The 22,762-nt window shown below is 45.5% G+C and overlaps 1 protein-coding gene across 1 annotated transcript; it reads left to right on the top strand.

Annotated features, from left to right (window-relative positions):
* Nucleotides 1-1,896: 1,896 nt before the first annotated feature.
* On the top strand, nucleotides 1,897-21,372 carry LOC115128541 (transcription factor HIVEP3-like). Its single transcript, XM_065017793.1, has 6 exons — nucleotides 1,897-6,702; nucleotides 7,034-7,224; nucleotides 14,040-14,215; nucleotides 15,996-16,079; nucleotides 16,168-16,958; nucleotides 17,646-21,372. Exons 1-6 carry the CDS (start codon nucleotides 2,392-2,394, stop codon nucleotides 18,390-18,392), a joined length of 6,300 nt encoding a protein of 2,099 aa, XP_064873865.1. The 5' UTR covers nucleotides 1,897-2,391; the 3' UTR covers nucleotides 18,393-21,372.
* Nucleotides 21,373-22,762: the final 1,390 nt, after the last annotated feature.

The following is a 22,762-nucleotide window of genomic DNA, read 5'->3' as shown; positions in this document are numbered from 1 at the left end:
TGTAAGTCGCTCTGGATAAGAGCGTCTGCTAAATGACTTAAATGTAAATGTAAATGTATCTATCTCCAGACTACACCATCAGGAAGTAAGTGTTGGTGTTATCTTGCGGTGGTATCTATCTCCAGACTAGACCATCAGGAAGTAAGTGTTGGTGTTATCTTGCGGTGGTATCTATCTCCAGACTACACCATCAGGAAGTAAGTGTTGGTGTTATCTTGCGGTGGTATCTATCTCCAGACTAGACCATCAGGAAGTAAGTGTTGGTGTTATCTTGCGGTGGTATCTATCTCCAGACTACACCATCAGGAAGTAAGTGTTGGTGTTATCTTGCGGTGGTATCTATCTCCAGACTACACCATCAGGAAGTAAGTGTTGGTGTTATCTTGCGGTGGTATCTATCTCCAGACTACACCATCAGGAAGTAAGTGTTGGTGTTATCTTGCGGTGGTATCTATCTCCAGACTAGACCATCAGGAAGTAAGTGTTGGTGTTATCTTGCGGTGGTATCTATCTCCAGACTACACCATCAGGAAGTAAGTGTTGGTGTTATCTTATGGTGGTATCTATCTCCAGACTAGACCATCAGGAAGTAAGTGTTGGTGTTATCTTGCGGTGGTATCTATCTCCAGACTACACCATCAGGAAGTAAGTGTTGGTGTTATCTTGCGGTGGTATCTATCTCCAGACTACACCATCAGGAAGTAAGTGTTGGTGTTATCTTGCGGTGGTATCTATCTCCAGACTACACCATCAGGAAGTAAGTGTTGGTGTTATCTTATGGTGGTATCTATCTCCAGACTACACCATCAGGAAGTAAGTGTTGGTGTTATCTTGCGGTGGTATCTATCTCCAGACTACACCATCAGGAAGTAAGTGTTGGTGTTATCTTGCGGTGGTATCTATCTCCAGACTACACCATCAGGAAGTAAGTGTTGGTGTTATCTTATGGTGGTATCTATCTCCAGACTACACCATCAGGAAGTAAGTGTTGGTGTTATCTTGCGGTGGTATCTATCTCCAGACTACAACATTTGCATTTGGCCTAATTATTTTTTAGCTAGAGTTAGCAGCTGGGGTCGGGAGACTTTGGGGGAATCTGGATGAATACAACTATTGACTCTTCTGGCTGCAACAAAATCTTGGGTTGAGTTGGGCAATGAAAAGGAAAAATCTGTCATCTTGTCTTGGGAGTGTGATCCCTGTGAAACACGTAGTAGCTTATGTTTGAGCAATGTGCAATGCACACGGCTGATTGGGAACTATTCAAGGGGCTATTGGTACCAGAATCTGAAAATGGATGCTATGACTTGGAGTGTTTTCTTCGTAATAAATAGTCAAGTAAATTAGATGTTTTTGTAGCCAGATTCCAAATCACAGTTTGGTAACTAACACCTACATTTTAGGTGTACAGTTTTGCACTTTTGAACTAGACTTCTTTCTGCGTTGAATAACTTTCTCTATCATGCTAATGTTTGTTGTTGGTTGACGAAGTGAAACTGGTCGCTATGAGAAATGTGCCCCTTTAATGCGACCAAACCCCAAGCTTTGTTTCCAACTTGATCATCCATCATCCATCTGGATGAAATAAGTGATTAAAACCTTGCTTTTTAGCTGTTTGGTTCCCTCCCTTTGACAGTAATGTTTTTAGATCATAGTGGGCGGAGAGAGACTGTTTCTGCCATCTGTCTTCATGATGTCATTTCATTTGGTGTGTGTGTCCATGTGTGCGCACACTGTGTGTGTGAAAAAGAGAAAGAAGGAGATATAGAGACTACCCCTCAGGTGGGTCTGTCTGTCTGTCTGTCTGTCTGTCTGTCTGTCTGTCTGTCTGTCTGTCTGTCTGTCTGTCTGTCTGTCTGTCTGTCTGTCTGTCTGTCTGTCTGTCTGTCTGTCTGTCAGTCACCTAATCTTTTCTGTTTTCTTCTTTCAGGTCCTCTTGAGTGAGGACACAGACATCCAACAAAAAGTCCTGAACACTGGATCTGAAGACCTGACACAAGGACGGATTCAACCCAGTATCTGAACACCGGACAACAGGGACTATCTGAGGGGACTGGCTCAGAGACTCAGAGGGCAGAGTTGTTGACTCTGGGAGCCAACAGAGCTCCAAGATGGGAAGCTCCTTTGGCTCAGGATGGAAAAGGACTTCCTCATTACCGCATGACAATTCACAGTTGTTTCCCAGGATCCGTTGAATGAATGGCTTGACCCTAGTAAGTACTAAGTATGAGTACAGACAGCCTTAACTCCAGTACAAGACAGATATAACTAAGGAACAAAATACTCATCATACATCAATCCCAGAGTCCGTTGAATGAACAGGCTAGACCTGCGTAGCCTGCCCCGGGCGGAGGGATCCCAGGTGTCTACCTGAGGTTTTTGTTCCGTTTTATGGAGGCGTTGCACAGCTGCAGCCACTTGCCGACTGGGGAGCAGTCCAGTGGTCATGACCAGCCTCAGCCAGAAGAGTCTGCTCTGCCTCTCGCAGACCCTGAGCCTCCCAAATCTCCCTCCTCCCAGAACAATCAACTGCAGACACAACAGACTCGCTCCAAACAAGGAGGCCCTCAACATCAACAACACCACAAACTGCCTAATAAGAGGGAGCGCAAGCGTCTCCGACATCAGAGGCAAAGTGTTGATTCAGACACCCCACTGTTGGAAGAGGGTAAGCATGCAACGGCAGAGGCAACACAGACTAGAGTGTCACGGACACCGTCTGGGGGGACCCCGGCAACTCCCTCCTTATCAACCACCTCCACCCAATCTACAGAGGCTCCTGTCACAGAGGAGAACCAGGAGGGCACCCTGAAGCAGAAACGGGAGCATAAGCCTGGAAAACCTGGGAAATATGTGTGTTCTTACTGCGGCCGTGCCTGTGCCAAGCCCAGCGTCCTGCAGAAACACATCCGATCCCACACTGGAGAGAGGCCCTACCCCTGTGCTCCCTGCGGATTTTCTTTCAAGACCAAGAGCAACCTCTACAAGCACCGGAAGTCCCATACCCACAGGGTGAAGGCCGGCCTCGCCTCTGGAGAGCCCAGGGCTTTAGAAGAACCTATGCCCGTGTCAGAAGATGAAACCAGACAGCCATCGTCTGCTGCCTCCTCTATCTTGGAGAGACATGGCAGTGTAGCCAATGAGAAGATGCTTGAAGACACAGAGAGGTCTAAAGAGCAGTCCAGTGGGATGGACAACTCATACGCCGTCAAGAAGAGGCTGGCCCTGCGTTTGAGCCGAGGGAAACGTGGCCCTCTAGGCTCGTCTGACTCGATCAGTTCCTCGTTGGGTATGGCGAGTATAGGGAGCAGAGGCAGCACAGAGTCTGGCTATTTCTCTCGCTCTGAGAGCACTGAGCAATCGCAGGACATCCCACCCAATGCAACAAGTGCCAAAAGCTACGCAGAGATCATCATGGGGAAATATGGCCGCCTGGGCCACCTCCAGAGGATGTCCCGGCATCAGGACCAGCAGCCTTCTGGAAGCCAGGGACAGCAGGAGAAGAGCAGCCCGTTCACAGTGCCCAAGAAGCAGGTCATTGACCACATCACCAACCTCATCACCATCAACGAGGCTGTGGTGGACACAAGTAAGATAGACAGCGTTAAGCCCAGGAGGTTCTCTCTGCCTAGGAGAAGTAGCAATGAGTCTTGCTCTAAGGTTACTCTATCTCTGAAAGAGACACCGGTAGTCCACCACAGCACCAAAAACCCTGGAGACCCAGGATTTAAGAGCAGTGGTTCCATCACTATGGGAGTTCCGTGTGAGAAGTTCCATCATCACCAGTCACTACACGTGGATTCAACGGCAGGCCTGTCACCCACTTCCATGGCTCCTCTTCTGAGAAGCCTCTCTATGCCCTCTGCTGCTAGTTCAACTGATGCCTCCTCTGACGTCTTCCCACGAAACTTCCGCCTTAGCCAATCTTTCGATGAACGGTCTGAAACACAGTCTCGCCGCACTGGGATGCTACGACGCCAGCCTGCTATCGAACTACAACCCAGGGCTGAATTGACTAAAGAGGAACATAGTTTACACAGTAGCTCCAACACACTCTACAATCACAATATGTCCACCGTGCCTCCTGATCACAAGCAATGTCAACCAGAGCCGTACGAGTGTGAGACCTGTGGCGTTGGATGTAAGAACTGGGAAGGTTATAAGGCACACAAGAGAAGTCTTTGTATAGCACGACTTCCCCAAGAGAGTCTTGGTACAACAATATGCCAGCTGGACCGTTCACAGTTGATACACTATCCGATTAGCAAACCAGGGGCTTTGGCAATGCGCAAGAGAAGGAAAGAGGAGAGTTTTGAATCTGATGATCCATCCTCTCCTGTGTCTTTATCCATACCCACCTTCTCCACGTCGGTGCAAGGCAGAGACAGAAAAAGTGTAGCATGCAATAGAAACTCATGGCCATGGGTAGAGCAGGAGCGTGGAGACACATCAAAATGTTTCTCAGTGATTCAGCATACTAGTTCATTTGAGAAACAGGACCCTTTGTTTACAGACAGTCAAGGTAAAGAGGAGGCGCATTTTAGTTTTCAATCTCATGAGGATGTGACTCAGAAACAACTGCAGGAACACTCGTCCAAACCAACACCTCGCAAACTGGTGCGGCAACACAATGTTCAAGTCCCGGAGATATTCATCACTGAGGATTACAACACCAATGTTATTGAGTCTGTTCAGACACAGTCAGAAACGACATCCATAATGCCTAAACAGACTGAGAGGACAGAAGAGTTCCAGTGGCCACAGAGGAGCCTCACCCTGTCTGGGGTCCCCATCGAGAAGCTGCCCCCGAAGAAGAAACGTATTCGTCTGGCCGAGGCCGCCCAGTCTTCAGGGGAGTCCATATCCAGCTTTGACTCCATCTCCCTGCCTCGCAGCCCCAGCCAGGACAGCTGTGCATCCCACGCCTCTAGCCGCTCTGCATCCTTCGAGGAGTCCACCAGACCTGGAGACATGGAGACCCTGGCTGGGACACCATTGAGGAGGTCTAGGGCCCCTAACATGTTGACCGTCCCAGGGCTGCATCTTCACAAAAGGGAGATGCGGCGGTCGGTCTCAGAGCAAGCACCTCACGACCCACAGCAGCAGTCTGTCCTGATGGCGATGTTGGAGATGCGAAGCAAGTCCTTTGACTACAGCAGTTTGTCCCCTGAGCGCTCCGCGGCCGGCTGGAGTGACAGACGCAAATGTCTCCTCATGAGACACACTGCGGTCAAGGACCCAGAGGAGGAGCAGCCTGCCAAACCTGCAGAACTAAAGCGGAACCCCAGTTCCTCCATTTCTGCCAAACACACAGCACTAAAGGTGAACAATCCTTCTCACTGTAGCCCCAGTCCTGACCCTGTCAGTCCCAGCACTTCTTCCAAACTAAGCCCAGGTCCTCGACACCTTAGTGCGACTGCTGGTTCCCCTCTGTCAGGAGAACCCACATCATGTAACCCTGTACAAACTCTTTGCCAAGAGCCCCCCTCACAATGGAAACTGGGTCAAAGTATTCATTTGACTGGACATTGCTCTGAAGTCCTACCGTCAAAGAACTCTGTAGAATCTCCTGACCGCCTCCAGAGGGTAGACCCATCACCTCTCTGTTCAGGGAAACCTCTAATTATCTCCCTCCGTCCTGTCCACACCTACATCCATCCTGCCCAACCCCAACCCCGTCCCGTCTACCCTCCCCACTCCCTCTCCACCCAGTGCCCATTAGGGATAGCTAGGGCCCACTACCTTCCAATGTCCACAGGCCTGAAGCTGGAGATACCAGTCCCAATTCACAGTCATGATGGACCTTCAGAGTTTGTAACACATCGTCCGCAGATCCTCCACCCTCACCCTAACATCTCACGTAGCCCAGAGTTACTCCGGCCCTCTATATCACCAGCAGTAGCAGTAGTCCGGCTACAGGCAGACACCAACACCCTAGCCAGTGCCATATACACCACTCTGTCCCAAACCACAACATCTAGGTCCCAGGAACCTGTGTGTTCTGGGTTAAACAGTGGCCATAGAAATTCCCCAATGCCTGAACATAACAGTCACCTGGTCATGTCTCTGCCTGTAAGTAGCAAGATGTTGTCTGGGACTCTGCTACCAGTCAGCCAGTTGGCTCTGCCTCCAGGCAACCACTTGGCTTTGCCTCTGCCTTCAGGCAGCCAGTTGTGGTCTGATGAGGGCTGTAGATCTCCGGGCTCAGGGAGCAACAAGCGATTGTTGTCCCCTTCAAACAGTGTCGATTTCAGCCCTGAGTCCAAACAGCAGCAGAAGCGAGTGAAGGAGGAGGAAGAAGAGGAGAGTTGTGTAGGAAACATAATCGTGGAAACATCCACAAAAGAAGAAAAGGTTGAGATTCCAACATGTTTACCGAGGGTGTGTACTCCAATAAGTCCAGAAAGACCTTCATATCCGACCCTCCAGTCCACCACCTCTCACAGCTGGTGTTATCTGAACTACATCAAGCCAAACCCCTCCACCTCCACCTCGACTGACCACCAGCCCTCAGTGTACTCCTCTTGGTCTACCAGCGAGTATGACCCCAACCCTCCAGGCCTCTCCAGCAAGACAGCCCTGTCCCTGTTGGACTGCAAGCAGAGGGTCTGCCCCACCATCTACACCATGTCTCCCATGTCATCCACCCCGGCAGAGACCCCACCAGAGCCCACCGGCATGAAGACGCCATGCCATTCTGAGGTAAAGAGACTTTACTGGAGGCCTCCTCATATAATGGTCAATGTGAAATTTGCAGTACTGTATGTATTTATTTAGCCTTGTCCCATACTGTACTATGTGCTGTAGTTTTTTACTTTATTTTGTATATGACCCAATACACACAATACAGTTTGGCCTTATTTCTCATTTCAAGCATGTAGGCCTATATTGTAGATTGTAATGCCACAGTATAATTTAGATAAGTGCTGAAACACATAAGTTATGATGAATCCCCCCCCATCCCTGTCTCCTTGGCCTGATCTTGCTGGAGCAGGGTTGGTGAATTTGCCCTGCATGTCTCTCTCGAGTGTAGGTACATGCCACTCTGCCCGGCGACAGCCACCGTGTCGAGACAACAGAGCAAGAGCAGTCCGCAGAGGACAAGGAGCTAAAGAAAGAACGAGAGGAGGAGGAAGAGAAGGAAGAGGAGGAAAAAGAATCAGAGACCCAGTCAACCAGCAAATGTAGAGAACCTCCAACTCGAATCTGGATCTGTGAGGGAGGGTGAGTAGGCTAGGACTGATTACATTTTACTTTTGAAATAACACTTAAACATTTAACGATGCAAAGCATTATTGGCTTTACATTCATAGAGACATGAGAAACGACACTCAGCCTTACAGGTTTTGCTCTATACGGTACAAGGCATGCTACTGTAAGCTACAAGTCATAGACAGTGAGGGTATTGGGTCTCTGTGTTGTGTATGGAGAGCTGTGAAATGTTGTCGTTCCCCTCTGCAGGACATGAGGGGCTATGGGTTGTCTGTCTGACTACACCAACAGAGCCCGTCTGTTGAGTGGCCCTTGCCAGGAAATGACCAACAACTACCCAGCTTCCTCTACTGTACCCTGTGTAGAAGCTCAGTTACACCCAACACAGTCAATGGTTCTGGTCATTCAGCTGTAGAGGGAAATAGTGGCCAATTTCATTCCTGATTTCATTCCCATTTTAGATGGTGATTGATTGAATGAATGAGAACCTTGAGTCTATTTACATGATTTCTCTGTGCATCTGGGTTTATGTGTATCTATTTGTAGACAGAGAACAACAGGGGCACTATTTTCAGAGGAGAGAGTGGAAGGTGTTTGATACTAACTCTGCTTCTCTAGTGATGGGACTTATGTAGGATGTGTCAGATAGGAGAGAGAGAGAGAGAGAGAGAGAGCCCGAGAGCGCTCTGATTCATCTGTCTTCATTTACAGTAATCCACACAGCTAGATCGAATCACACTGTTATGAAGCAGACATAACTGAAACTCCTGAGAACACTTGGTCTCCTCCATCATATCTGTGAATGTGCTACTGAGGTGCCATCTGTGTGTTCCTCTGCATCTCTCTGAGTACCGCTGGGAACCTGTTGTCGTGACTCAGGTTCACAGCCTTCTTCTAATCAGTCACAACCCAGCTAGCACATAACGTTCTGAGAACCATATGTTTCTTTGAGCTTGGTGAGAGTGTGTTTGTTTGTCCAATCATTATTTTGCATACAACCTTCCCATGACCTTCTGGGAATAGTGCAGAATAGTTGCTTGGCTTTGGAACATTCTCAGCACATTTAAGGAACTTGACAAAAAAAATGTCTTTATTTTTCTTGGTATTTCATTAATTGAACAGAATGTTTCCTAAACATTCAAACATGGTTACATTCAATTTCAATCTTGGTAATGTTCTAGGAACGGTTTCCTACTGGTTTGACATTGGGAATGTTCTTAAATAGTTCAGAGAACGTTAAGAAACAATGTTCTTCTGTGGGAAACTACCAGTAAACTGTTCAGAGAACATTCTAAGAGTGTTATTTAAACGTCTCAGAAGAGCTTCCCATAGGGGGCACAAGGGCAAGTGCCCCGTCAGCATTGTCCTCTTTATCATTTTTTCAGATGTTAAATTAAAACCCCTTAGAGTCGATTGACGCACCCGTGCGTCACATCGTGATGTCATTTTGAATATCTACCTGTGTGTTTATGCTAGAGACTTACAGTGGCTGCAACTCAATCTCCTCTTTCTGCCGATATAAGGTTTCTGCATACTTCATAACATGGGGCTTTTAAAAGCTGTGTTTTTCTACAGTTGAGAGGATCCGGACAAGAAAATCGTCACCAAATCGTCTGTAGAACCCAAACCGTTAAGAGCTACAAACTAAGGAGATGAAAGAGGAGACTCTCATGCACTCGACAGTGTCGTTTGTTTTGCTCTACGAGATCCGCAAGCTTTACGGCAGTCGTCTGACCTCTCTGATGCAGACATCCTAATTTCAAAGATGTCTTCTCACAAAAGCAACTGTCCGGACCGAACTGTTAGAGCTCACTAATATATCAACAGGGGTTCTAAAATTACAAATCAAATAGCGAAATGATCCATTTTATGACCATCCTAAAACAATTCAAAAAATTTGCTTAGTAGATATTGCGATCTAAGGGCTTAGACCTACAGGGTCTTCACTTTTAAGCCCACGTTTTATCATAATAATTTATAAAAAAGATCTGTCAGCTGCATTTTGCAGAGGGGGCACACTGACTGGACCAGGCAAAGAGTACCCCCCACCTCTTCAAGATATGTCGCCTATTGATTCCTTCTTGATTAATAAATAAAACTGTAACACAGCCACCTAGCAATTTTATGAAGTTGGCTTTAACTAGTCAGCTAAATAGGTTCCCAATCTCCCAAACTCATAACTAGCTACCAAGCCATTTCAGGCTGTCAATCAAGTAAGAGTAGCTTGTCTAACTATCTTACACCTCAGCTCCACTATAAGCGTTGCGTTGCCATCAGCGTTGTGTCAATGAAACGTTCTACTTGCTACATGTTGTTTTGGGAACTGTGAGGAGCAGAGGGGAAGCGCGTCTTTATTCTATTGTCCCCTACCTTACCATATTCATTATTTATGCGTAAGTACAATAGCTTTGGTCAAGTTTTTCACAAGTACTCATTCAATTGTTGCTAGTGCTTGTACTAAATGATCCTCTAATTACACAAGTTGCTTTTGTTTACATTGTGAACCTACTCAATATAGCTAGTTAGCTAGAGTTTCTGCTAGCTAGTAGCTTCTTCACACATCTTAGTGCAATAACCAGCGGTGTATAGTCGAGGCCATGTGCAACCAAAATAAACTGTATTTCTCATGATTTCAATTCACAAGATGGAATGAACGCATGCGTCAGCCTTCGAGAATTGAGCCTTCGAGAATTGAGCCTTCGAGAATTGAGCCTTCGAGAATTGAGCCTCCGAGAATTGAGACTTCGAGAATTGAGACTTCGAGAATTGAGCCTTCGAGAATTGAGCCTTCGAGAATTGAGCCTCCGAGAATTGAGACTTAGAGAATTGGATGCAGTATAGCAGCTTTTATTGATTTTATAGGAAGCATTTCCTCGATGGCTGACGGCAATGCCAGACGCCCGATGGTTATTGTGTAGCAGGGCCATTAACTGGCATCCCTGCTAGCAAGAAAATACTAAAATTGTCAAGAGGTATGCTTAGATAACCTATACAGAAAAATAGACATTTGTGACCTAGAATAAGGCATAATGATTATGCCTCTAGATTGCAGGAAATGTCTGTAAAGGTGTTTGAAAAATGTACAATTACGGAGCCGTCCACCAGACCACCTCCCCTCCATCCTCATGTACTTCACGCCCCCTTTTAAATAATGGGTGAATGACGCCCCTGCTCAGAACGTTAAGAAAACCTTCTTTAAAAACCACAAGAAAACTTTTGTAACATTCAGAGAATGTTCTATTAATGTTATTTAAAAAGGTATACAGTCCGTTCTCAACATCAACAAAACGCTCTCTAGCCTCTAACTTGTTACGTGTGTTCAGGTGTGTTGGCCCCACCCACTAATTGGCCACACATTCAGGAAGTTATTCAAAAAACTCAAAATAACCTGTAATTTCCATTCTCAGAGCGTTAATAAAAACTCCCAGGAAATCTTTCAAGGAAACAGAGTAAAACATTCTAAGAATAGGCTAAATGTCCACTTCTGTTCTCAGAACTTTTAAAAATGGTTCAGTTTTACCAGTCAGGAAATGTATTGCTTTGTTCCCACAACCAATGTGAAACCAAAAACATACATTCCCACAACTTCCAATAAGCCCAATGTGCTAGCTGGGAATGACTCATCTCTCTTCCCTGCTGTGCTGTGTGGAGCTCTGAGTCCGCCAATTCCATCTGTTCGGGCCGTTGTGTGTGTGCTGGATGATAAGACAAAGCAGTGAACAAGAGGAAGTCAAACAATGACCTTTCAGTATGGCTACATTTCGGGGGAGTGAAGGCTGAGTGAGGGAAGATTTAGTGTAGGCTGTCTCTCTGAAGATAAAGCTAGGGGCAGGATCTGTGAATGGGTGTCAGAGTAAGCTATGAATTGCGTGGGTTGGTGGCCATCAATATGCCTACATGCTGTATATCAGTTCGGCATGTGGGATTTTTTGTCAGTGGGCATGTACACACACATGCATCGACACACACACACTCACACACATATGAAATACTTTATTTGAATCACATTACATCATAAAAGATTCAAACATAATTCAAACAGATGCCCATAACGGCTGAAACAGAGTGGTACGTTCTCCTCCACACAGCTAGGCGGTCCATAACAGCTGAAACAGAGTGGTACCTTCTCCACACAGCTAGGCGGTCCATAACAGCTGAAACAGAGTGGTACGTTCTCCTCCACACAGCTAGGCGGTCCATAACAGCTGAAACAGAGTGGTACCTTCTCCACACAGCTAGGCAGTCCATAACAGCTGAAACAGAGTGGTACGTTCTCCTCCACACAGCTAGGCGGTCCATAACAGCTGAAACAGAGTGGTACGTTCTCCTCCACACAGCTAGGCGGTCCATAACAGCTGAAACAGAGTGGTACCTTCTCCACACAGCTAGGCGGTCCATAACAGCTGAAACAGAGTGGTACGTTCTCCTCCACACAGCTAGGCGGTCCATAACAGCTGAAACAGAGTGGTACGTTCACCTCCACACAGCTAGGCGGTCCATAACAGCTGAAACAGAGTGGTACCTTCTCCACACAGCTAGGCAGTCCATAACAGCTGAAACAGAGTGGTGCCTTCACCACACAGCTAGGCAGTCCATAACAGCTGAAACAGAGTGGTGCCTTCACCACACAGCTAGGTGGTCCATAACAGCTGAAACAGAGTGGTGCCTTCACCACACAGCTAGGCAGTCCATAACAGCTGAAACAGAGTGGTACGTTCTCCTCCACACAGCTAGGCGGTCCATAACAGCTGAAACAGAGTGGTACCTTCTCCACACAGCCAGTGGTGGAAAACATACCCAATTGTCATACTTGAGTAAAAGTAAAGATGCCTTAATAGAAAATGACTCAAGTAAAAGTGAAAGTCACCCAGTAAAATACTACTTGAGTAAAAGTCTAAAAGTATATTGTTTTAAATATGTTTAAGTATCAAAAGTAAATGTAATTGCCAAAATATACTTAAGCATAAAAAAGGAAAAGCATAAATAATTTCAATTTTATTTAAGCAAACCAGGCAGCACCATTTTCTTGTTGTTTGAATTTACGGATAGCCAGGGGCACACTCCAACACTCAGACATAATTTACAAACGAAGCATTTGTGTTTAATGAGTCCTCATGATCAGAGGCAGTAGGGGTGACGAGGGATGTTCTCTTGATAGGTGTGAATTGGACCATTTTCCTTTCCTTGCTAAGCATTCAAAATGTAACAAGTATTTTTGGGTGCCAGGGACAATGTATGGAGTAAAAAGTTTATTTTATTTTTAGGAATGTAGTAAAGTAAAAGTAGTCAAAACATTTTTATAGTAAAGTAAAGTACATATATCCCAAAAAACTACATAAGTAGTACTTTAAAGTAGTTTTACTTAAGTATTTTACGCCACTGCACACAGCTAGCCTGCCCATAATGGCTGAAACAGTGCCAGGGAAAATGAATGGAGTAAAAGCACATTATTGTCTTTAGGAATGTAGTGAAGTAAAAGTAGTCAAAAAATAATAATAGTAAAGAATAGATATCCCCAAAAACGACTTAAATTGTACTTAAAGTATTTTTTTTACTTAAGTACTTTATGCCACTGCACACAGCTAGCCTGCCCATAACGGCAGAAACAGAGCACTACCTAGCCAGTTGTTTTGGCTACTCTTAGTCAGGCCTGCCTAATCTAAGCCTATGTAAATGGCCAAGACTGCCAACTTTCAATGCCACCAACTTGCATTTGTATCTTAGGCTGTCCAAGCGTGATATGGGGGGCTGGTATTTAAGGAGCTTTTAAGAAAAGGCCTGCTCCATTTTTAAAGTTGTTTTATTTAACCTTTATTTAACTAGGCAAGTCAGTTAAGAACAAATTCTTATTCACCAAAACAGCCTATGTCACAATGCAACAATGATATGGTTTCATGAAAGCTCTACATTGAACCCCTGTAAGGACATCGCAACACCTGTCGCATTCATTTAGTCAAAACATTGCTTTTAAGGCACCAAACAGTGATTAAGTTGAGAAAATGAAGCATGTTAGCTACCATTGTAATTACCGATCACATTCATAGAAAGACGTTTTTGTTTTCTGTTTATTTGGAGCAGCTGGTCTGAGCCCAGGGTTTCCTCCCTCTCTGGTGTGTTTTTATTGGCTGGCTGTTCCAAACCCCAGCTGATGTTGCAGGCTCTCTGTGTTTGGACTGGGGCTGGGTGGTGGTGGTGGTGTGAGAGGGTGGTGATGAGGGTTAGAGTCCCACTGCAGGGCACCCACTTCAGTTTCAAACAGAGGGGCTTTTATAACCCCAAACCAGAACACCCTCCACCCCAAAAGCACACACACGCATGCGCACGCACACGCACGCACGCACGCACGCACACACGCACACACACAAAACACACACACACACACACACACACACACACACACACACACACACACACACACACACACACACACACACACACACAGGGGTGGACCCCCTAACCAACTGCCAGAGTGTGTGTTCACTGTGTAAGAAGGGTGTGTGCCAAACAGATACAGCAATAAATAGAAACATTAGAGCAGCGTGCAGGTGCTATATACAGTATATAGAACCAATGCTTTTATTGCAGCCATATGGACTGTGGTTTTCATCAGGGGTGGAAATGAACTCACCACTGAAAATTTGACCCGGGATTCAGATCCAAATATCTAAACTTTGGGTACTCTGTTCACTCAGGTTCCTCTCCATTCCTAGATGTTATTGAAAGAACACTAGCATCAATTCACAAGGTTTATGGTGGTAGCATTACCTGTACATAATAAAACACTAAAATATAACTAAAATTCTCTCTCTCTCTCTCTTGTCCGTCAGCTACAGGTCGAGTGAGGAGTACGTGTACGTGCGGGGTCGAGGCAGGGGCAGATATGTGTGTGAGGAGTGTGGCATCCGCTGTAAGAAGCCTAGTATGCTGCGTAAACACATCCGCCTGCACACCGACTCACGACCCTACGTCTGCAAGCACTGCAACTTCGCCTTCAAAACCAAAGGTGAGCTATGGATGGACAGGACTGCTGCCTTGTTGTGGTTACAGATAGTCACAGGACTGCTGCCTTGTTGTGGTTACAGATAGTCACAGGACTGCTGCCTTGTTGTGGTTACAGATAGTCACAGGACTGCTGCCTTGTTGTGGTTACAGATAGTCACAGGACTGCTGCCTTGTTGTGGTTACAGATAGTCACAGGACTGCTGCCTTGTTGTGGTTACAGATAGTCACAGGGCTGCTGTCTTGTTGTGGTTACAGATAGTCACAGGACTGCTGCCTTGTTGTGGTTACAGATAGTCACAGGACTGCTGCCTTGTTGTGGTTACAGATAGTCACAGGACTGCTGCCTTGTTGTGGTTACAGATAGTCACAGGACTGCTGCCTTGTTGTGGTTACAGATAGTCACATGACTTCTGCCTTGTTGTGGTTACAGATAGTCACAGGACTGCTGTCTTGTTGTGGTTACAGATAGTCACAGGACTGCTGCCTTGTTGTGGTTACAGATAGTCACAGGACTGCTGCCTTGTTGTGGTTACAGATAGTCACAGGACTGCTGCCTTGTTGTGGTTACAGATAGTCACAGGACTGCTGCCTTGTTGTGGTTACAGATAGTCACAGGACTGCTGCCTTGTTGTGGTTACAGATAGTCACAGGACTGCTGCCTTGTTGTGGTTACAGATAGTCACAGGACTGCTACCTTGTTGTGGTTACAGATAGTCACAGGACTGCTGCCTTGTTGTGGTTACAGATAGTCACAGGACTGCTGTCTTGTTGTGGTTACAGATAGTCACAGGACTGCTGCCTTGTTGTGGTTACAGATAGTCACAGGACTGCTGCCTTACTGAGGTTACAGATAGTCACAGGACTGCTGCCTTGTTGTGGTTACAGATAGTCACAGGACTGCTGCCTTGTTGTGGTTACAGATAGCCACAGGACTGCTGCCTTACTGAGGTTACAGATAGTCACAGGACTGCTGCCTTACTGAGGTTACAGATAGTCACAGGACTGCTGCCTTACTGAGGTTACAGATAGTCACAGGACTGCTGCCTTACTGAGGTTACAGATAGTCACAGGACTGCTGCCTTACTGAGGTTACAGATAGTCACAGGACTGCTGCCTTACTGAGGTTACAGATAGTCACAGGACTGCTGCCTTGTTGTGGTTACAGATAGTCACAGGACTGCTGCCTTACTGAGGTTACAGATAGTCACAGGACTGCTGCCTTACTGAGGTTACAGATAGTCACAGGACTGCTGCCTTACTGAGGTTACAGATAATCACAGGACTGCTGCCTTACTGAGGTTACAGATAGTCACAGGACTGCTGCCTTGTTGTGGTTACAGATAGTCACAGGACTGCTGCCTTACTGAGGTTACAGATAGTCACAGGACTGCTGCCTTACTGAGGTTACAGATAGTCACAGGACTGCTGCCTTACTGAGGTTACAGATAGTCACAGGACTGCTGCCTTACTGAGGTTACAGATAGTCACAGGACTGCTGCCTTGTTGTGGTTACAGATAGTCACAGGACTGCTGCCTTGTTGTGGTTACAGATAGTCACAGGACTGCTGCCTTACTGAGGTTACAGATAGTCACAGGACTGTGACTCTCTAGTGGGTATGGATAGGTGGATGGGTACTGAAATGGCTGCCTTATTGGGACAAGGCCTCTCTTTTAAAATAGATTTTGAAGGAAAAGTGTACCGTTGACCTGCTCAGAGTTGACATCTCTGTTCATCCAGTGTGTGGTTAGGGACATCTTGTAATGGTTCTCTGTTGTTCCAGGGAACCTCACCAAACACATGAAGTCCAAGGCCCATGGTAAGAAGTGCCATGATGGGCCAATGACTGGTTCTGAGGCAGAAGAAGGTCAGACGATGTTATATTGCTGTGTCTACATAAAGAATATCCAATAATACTTGGTTATGTTGCCTAATTCTTACAATGACCCCCCCAGACTGCTCAGTCTGGCCAGAGACAGGACAGGACATCAGCGAAACTGAAGCAGACGACGATGACAACGAGTATGATGATGAAGATGATGATGATGGTGAAGAGGAGTCCTGGTCCCATGAAGACCCTTCCACCACCTCAACAAGCCACTTGAAGCCACCCAAACCCCCAGACCAGAACAGAACCACACCAGACCAGGACAGGCCCAGACCATCTGGGTCAAGCCAGCCCAGCCAGCCTCAGAGGCTGAATCCCCAGGAGCCAAGCCTCTGTTACCCTGCTGGTTCCCCCAGCAAGAAGAGAGCTCTATTCTCTCGGAGGAGGCACCTGGACCCCTGTGGTCACCACTCCCCATTGCACTGTCCATCACCAACTCCAGCCCTGTCTCCATCCCTATCCCTAACCAATCAGCTTTGTCCTGCTCACTCCCTATCCCCTAGAGCGGACCTGGCCCCTCTCCGATGCCCTTCCCCCAAGCGTTACCTCTCCCCTGTCTCCTGCCATCCCTCCCCTCCACCTCTCTCATCCCTGTTTCCTAGGCATAACCTGTCCACTGCCCCCTCCCACCCCTCCCCACCCTCCTCTCTGTCCCTGCTAGGTTGTCATGTCTCCCCCTCCCTAGAGAGACATCCGTCCCCCCTAAGAGGCCTCTCGCCTGTCAGGCCCAAGTCCCCCAGCTCCCCTTCCCCTCAGGCCACCATCCCTGCTCAACACAGAGCCTGTCTGCCCAGAGACCCATCTTCAAATCCCCACAGGGACAGATCTGCTACGGCTACAAGCTCCAAGGCAAGGCTGGTGAGTATTTCACAGTCTCACTCTGTCACCCCTAGAACACAACACAGACACACTTTGTGTCTGACCTGTGGAAGACTGCTCGGCTCTCTTGTATTTTTGTTGCATAATTGAATTTAACATCTATAACGTGGGGATGGATTGGTTTGATAACCACAGTGCTGCTCACTCACCTGCGACGTGATCTGTCTCTGTTTGGTTAGCCGGTTGGGTTCAGAGATGAAATAAACCCTTTTCTACACACAAAGCAGTTCCTGTGAGGGATAAACAGCCAAATACAAGTAAAATAAACATCCAAAACAAATATAGATATGTAGGGTGGTACATTCAGGGTTATTTTAAAGTCATACCTTTTATAGGAAAAGGAAGGAAGGGTAAAACTCTACATTTATATGATTCAAACCGAACCAACAACACAAAACCTGAAAATAATGCAAGATGGTTCCCAAATAGACACAAATGTGTTTGTTCTGAGCAGTCTGTGAAAAAAACGAGTCACACACCTATCATTAGATGTCTGAGATTGTAACCACAAGGACTGTGCCATCAGCCTCTAAATGTGTTTCAATGTCTCAGTCAACTCACCTGATATAAACATGGTATGTTTCTTCACAAGTCGTGTTGACATTGTGGTTTGGTTGCGTTGTGGTTGTAACCTTTACACCCTTCCTTCCCCTCATCCCTACCAAGCTGAAGAGCTACTCTGTTCAGGAGGACGATGAGGTGCGTCTCCCTCTCCTGTCCCCCAGGACTAGACCATCCCGAGGGGGCCACGTTGGTGTCCTCAGCCACCTGCCTCTCCACTCTCAGCAGCTAGCCAGGACCCCCAACCTGATGATCCCCATTGGGGGGATCCACATGGTACAGCCCAGGACCAGTCGTCACTACAGCCTGGTGAATAGCCCTGTGGCATCACAGAACACCCCTACCCCGGCAAAGATGGACCGGTCCATGGCAGCCCAGAACACCCCTACCCCAGCAGAGATGGACCACTCCAGGACCAGGGGAGCTGGACTGGAAGAAGGGCCACTTAGTAGGCCTTCATCGCTGAAGAACCATCAAAACCCTCTGAAAGAGGCGGCTGGGCCTAGCACAAGCATGCACACCAGATACCAGGACAACAGGGTAGGAGAGGGAGAGGCCGAGGGCAGACTTTCAGGACCTCTCCCAGACAAGGCAGGTACGGCCCATTTACAGGTGTGCTCCATGAGACCTGAGAATCATGGGAGTTTGAGTCAAAGGGAAGAAACTAAACTACTGTTCACTGGGACAGAGCTAGGAGGCAGCTCACACAGTCCAGGTGCCCAAACGAGCACTTTGTCCAAGGGAACCACACACACAGAAAGAGATACAGATACACACGTTAGAGGAGGGAGTCTTTTTCCAGTGACTAAACAAGGCCAAAAGATGCCATCTTCTTTCCAGACTAAACTCTGATAGGAAGGAGCACCTTTAGGGAACAGTGCAACAGACTTGTCTTGGGTACATCTGATTTGGCAGCGCTTTTCCTACATAGGGGATACAGTGCCATATCAGACACAGACATGGTCTCAGAGCTAGAAGTAGTTCTGGTTTTGAGACTGAAGAAGACGGAAAGAATCCAAGTAGAGCACTCAGGAGCGTACGACTTCTGACTATAATGTGTAATTATATTATGTAATTATATGAATGATATATAGATACAGTTAAAGTCGAAAGTCTACATACACCTTAGCCAAATACATTAAAACTCAGTTTTCACAATTCCTGACATTTAATGCTAGTAAAAATTCCCTGTCTTAGGTCAGTTAGGATCACCATTTTATTTTAAGAATGTGAAATGTCAGAAAAGTAGTAGAGATAATGATTTCTTTCAGCTTTTATTTTTTTTATCACATTCCCAGTGGGTCAGAAGTTTACATACATTCAATTAGTATTTGGTAGCATTGCCTTTAAATTGGTTAACTTGGGTCAAACGTTTCAGGTAGCCTTCCACAAGCTTCCCACAATAAGTTGGTGTGAATTTGGCCCATTCCTCCTGACAGAGCTGGTGTAACTGAGTCAGGTTTGTAGGCCTCTATGCTCGCACACGCTTTTTCAGTTCTGCCCACAAATTTTCTATGGGATTGAGGTCAGTGCTTTGTGATGGCCACTCCAATACCTTGACTTTGTTGTCCTTAAGCCATTTTGCCACAACTTTGGAAGTATGTTTGGGGTCCATTTGGAAGACCCATTAGCGACCAAGCTTTAACTTCTTGACTGATGTCTTCAGATGTTGCTTCAATATATCCACATAATTGTCCTGCCTCATGATGCCATCTATTTTGTTTAGTGCACCACTCCCTCCTGCAGCAAAGCACCCCACAACATGATGCTGCCACCCCCGTGCTTCACGGTTGGGATGGTGTTGTTCGTCTTGCAAGCCTCCCCCTTTTCCTCCAAACATAACAATGGTCATTATGGCCAAACAGTTCTATTTTTGTTTCATCAGACCAGAGGACATTTCTCCAAAAAGTACAATCTTTGTCCCCATGTGCAGTTGCAAACCGTAGTCTGGCTTTTTTAATGGCGGTTTTGGAGCACTCACCCTTCCTTGCTGAGTGGCCTTTCAGGTTATGTCGATATAGGACTCGTTTTACTGTTCGATATAGATCCTTTTGTACCTGTTTGCTCCAGCATCTTCACAAGGTCCTTTGCTGTTGTTCTGGGATTGATTTGCACTTTTCGCACCAAAGCATGTTCATCTCTAGGAGACAGAACGTGTTTCCTTCCTGAGCGGTATGATGGCTGCGTGGTCCCATGGTGTTTATACTTGCGTACTATTGTTTATACAGATGAATGTGGTACCTTCAGGCTTTGAACATTGCTCCCAATGATGAACCAGACTTGTGGAGATGTACATTTTTTTTACATCCACAGGTACACCTCCAATTGACGCAAATGATGTCAATTAGCCTATCAGAAGCTTCTAAAGCCATGACATAATTTTCTGGAATTTCCCAAGCTGTTTACAGGCACAGTCAACTTAGTGTATGTAAACTTCTGACCCACTGGAATTGTGATACAGTGAAATATAAGTGAAATAATTTCTGTAAATATTTGTTTGAAAAATGACTTGTGTCATGCACAAAGTAGATGTCCTAACCGACTTGCCACAACTATAGTTTGTTAACAAGAAATTTGTGGAGTGGTTGAAAAACGAGTTGTAATAACTCCAACCTAAGTGTATGTAAACATCCGACTTCAACTGTATGTTGAATATGCAGTATAAGTTTTGCAATCTTTTTTTACACTCTTCTTTTGTTTGATGTCATTGATGTTAATTTATTATTGATGCAATTCTGTACTATCCTCTGTGAGAGCTGGAATGAAATGTAGATGATAAAGATTTGATTAAGTTCAACTCTTCCCTCATTGACACCTTTGATAACTCTAATACATTATACTACCCTGGCGGTGTTAATACTGTATGATTTACAGGTGTAGGATCTTAATTTGACCTATATTGTCTCAGATAAATAATCCTCCAGCACCAGGATTTGAACGTTTAGACCAAAATGTTGCTTGATCTGTGGTTAGGCTATTAGCTGGTCAAAAATAGGCTATGAGAAAAGTGCAATTCCATTAATATAACCGTGTATTAGTGTGGGTTTTCAGTGAATTCATGTAAATCACAAAGTTCATCTGCATTTCCTATGGTGCTGGAAAATTCTCATCAACAAAAAGAGTGGCCAAATTAAGATCCTACCCAGGTACGATCAAATAGAAAGGTACTATAAATCTACTCACCCTGACCAGTATTTTGAAGTGCAATTTCTGTAAAGATTGTGGCTTGAAATGTCATTGTTAATGACTGTGATTATTTTTTGTTTCATGTTAAGTTGGAATCCTTAATGGTGAAACAGCCACGTCCGTTTGCGATATTACAACAATAAAGAAGTCACTGCAAACAATGTACACTTTCTTTCCTCTTCACTCGGTACATCGTTGGACGCGCGCTAGAACGGTGGAATATGTACCGCATGTTCTTTTACCACGCGGTGCGCCGCTCGCCGCTCTGCTTCGTCAACAAAACCAAAGCCACGACAGTGGCGCCTTTTCCCCACTGCGGATTCCATCTGTAAAGATTGTTCTTTAAAAAAAATATGTTATCTGTTTGTTTTGAAGAATCAGGGTCAGAATAATATCTTATTTTCTACTATCTTGTTGAGACAAAATATTGGAATAATAATACGCATTCGTGGTAGAAAAGCTTACTGCACTCATTGGATAGTCATACATGTATCTTGTTTTGATCATCTGCTGTACATGGTGCAGTCTATATTTATTGTCATAAACACAGTAGTAACAGGTCGTTTTTATAAAGGAGGCAGTTTCCATATTTGTCATTTTCATGTATTTTGCCATTAAAACTCGTTTTTACAGATTTGTAATGAAATGGTGTCCCTGTGTATGTTTTCTTTCAACCTAAATATTTTGGTTCTGTGTCATTCAATGGATGATCACACAACAGCACTACCGTTTATCTTGAATTATATATCGCCACCTTGTGGCTGCTAGTGTTGAGTTAAATAATTTCTAAAAATGACAGACAGGAAATTCCCCATTCCAGTATTAACTGAGAAATTTCATGGTCAGTTTGGAATGTGTTCAGAATGTGGGGGGGGGTTATGACCTACTAGATGATATCACAGGACAGGATGTTAGCATTATGTCGTACTCCTCTGAGAGAGATAATGATTTATAGAAAACAAGAACAACATCCAACATCAGTTTCTATGGGGGGGGGGGGGGGGGGTCACTCACTAGTCATTACATTTGTATAGTTGAGTCATTCAGCAGACGCTCTCATCCAGAGCAATTTACAGTTAGTGCTTCAAGATAATTAGGTGGGACAACCACATATCACAGTCAGACACTAGTCAGATACTATTCATGTACAATGCCATGGAGCAATTCAAATCCTTTAGAAGTTTGAATTCTATCTGCAACCCTCCAAATGTTGTCGTCTACTGAGTATTCTATCGCTCTATCCCAAATTGACCCCTGTAGTTTACTTCTTTAGCTATATCAAATCAAATTGTATTTATAAAGCCCTTTCTACATCAGCCGATGTCACAAAGTGCTATACAGAAATCCAGCCTAAAACCCCAAACAGATGTAGAGGGTGTAGAAGCACGGTGGACCAGAACCTAGGTAGAAACCTAGAGAGGAACTATTTGACGTAATATGTAACCAATATGGTAATGGTGCCACCTTAAATGACAAGCTATATTGCTCGGCCCTATCTCCTTCTCTCAGGGTCTATGGGCTTGACTTGGGATAATGACTCAACTGCTATTAGCCCCTACCCCCTTTAAGCAATAAGTCCAGAGGAGGTGTGGTATATGGTCAATATACCACGGCCAAGGGCTGTTCTTATGCAGAGTGCCTGGACACAGCCTTTAGCCGTGGTATATTGGCCGTAGATCACAAACCCCCCCATTGCTATTATAAACTGGTTACCAACGTAATTAGAGCAGTAAATAAAAATGTTTTGTCATACCAGTGGTATACAGTCAGCTATACCACAGCTGTCAGCCAATCAGCATTCAGGGCTTGACCCACACAGTTTATAAATAGATATAACATAGTAATAGCACCACTAGCCAGTTGGAATTGTTGCTATATTGTGTACACCTATCCACTACTCTCAGATCTACACTAGTGTATAGGGGGCATAGGGGTTATATGAGTTGATTTGGTATGGGACAACTACAGTATGTATGCCCTGGAGTTACTTGGGTGTTTCAGGCTGTTTCTTTGTCTCACTATGAGGACAATGTCTC

The sequence above is a fragment of the Oncorhynchus nerka genome, linkage group LG4, assembly GCF_034236695.1.
Source record: "Oncorhynchus nerka isolate Pitt River linkage group LG4, Oner_Uvic_2.0, whole genome shotgun sequence".
In the NCBI taxonomy this organism is placed as follows: domain Eukaryota; kingdom Metazoa; phylum Chordata; class Actinopteri; order Salmoniformes; family Salmonidae; genus Oncorhynchus; species Oncorhynchus nerka.
This window is presented reverse-complemented; position numbering and strand designations above follow the sequence as displayed.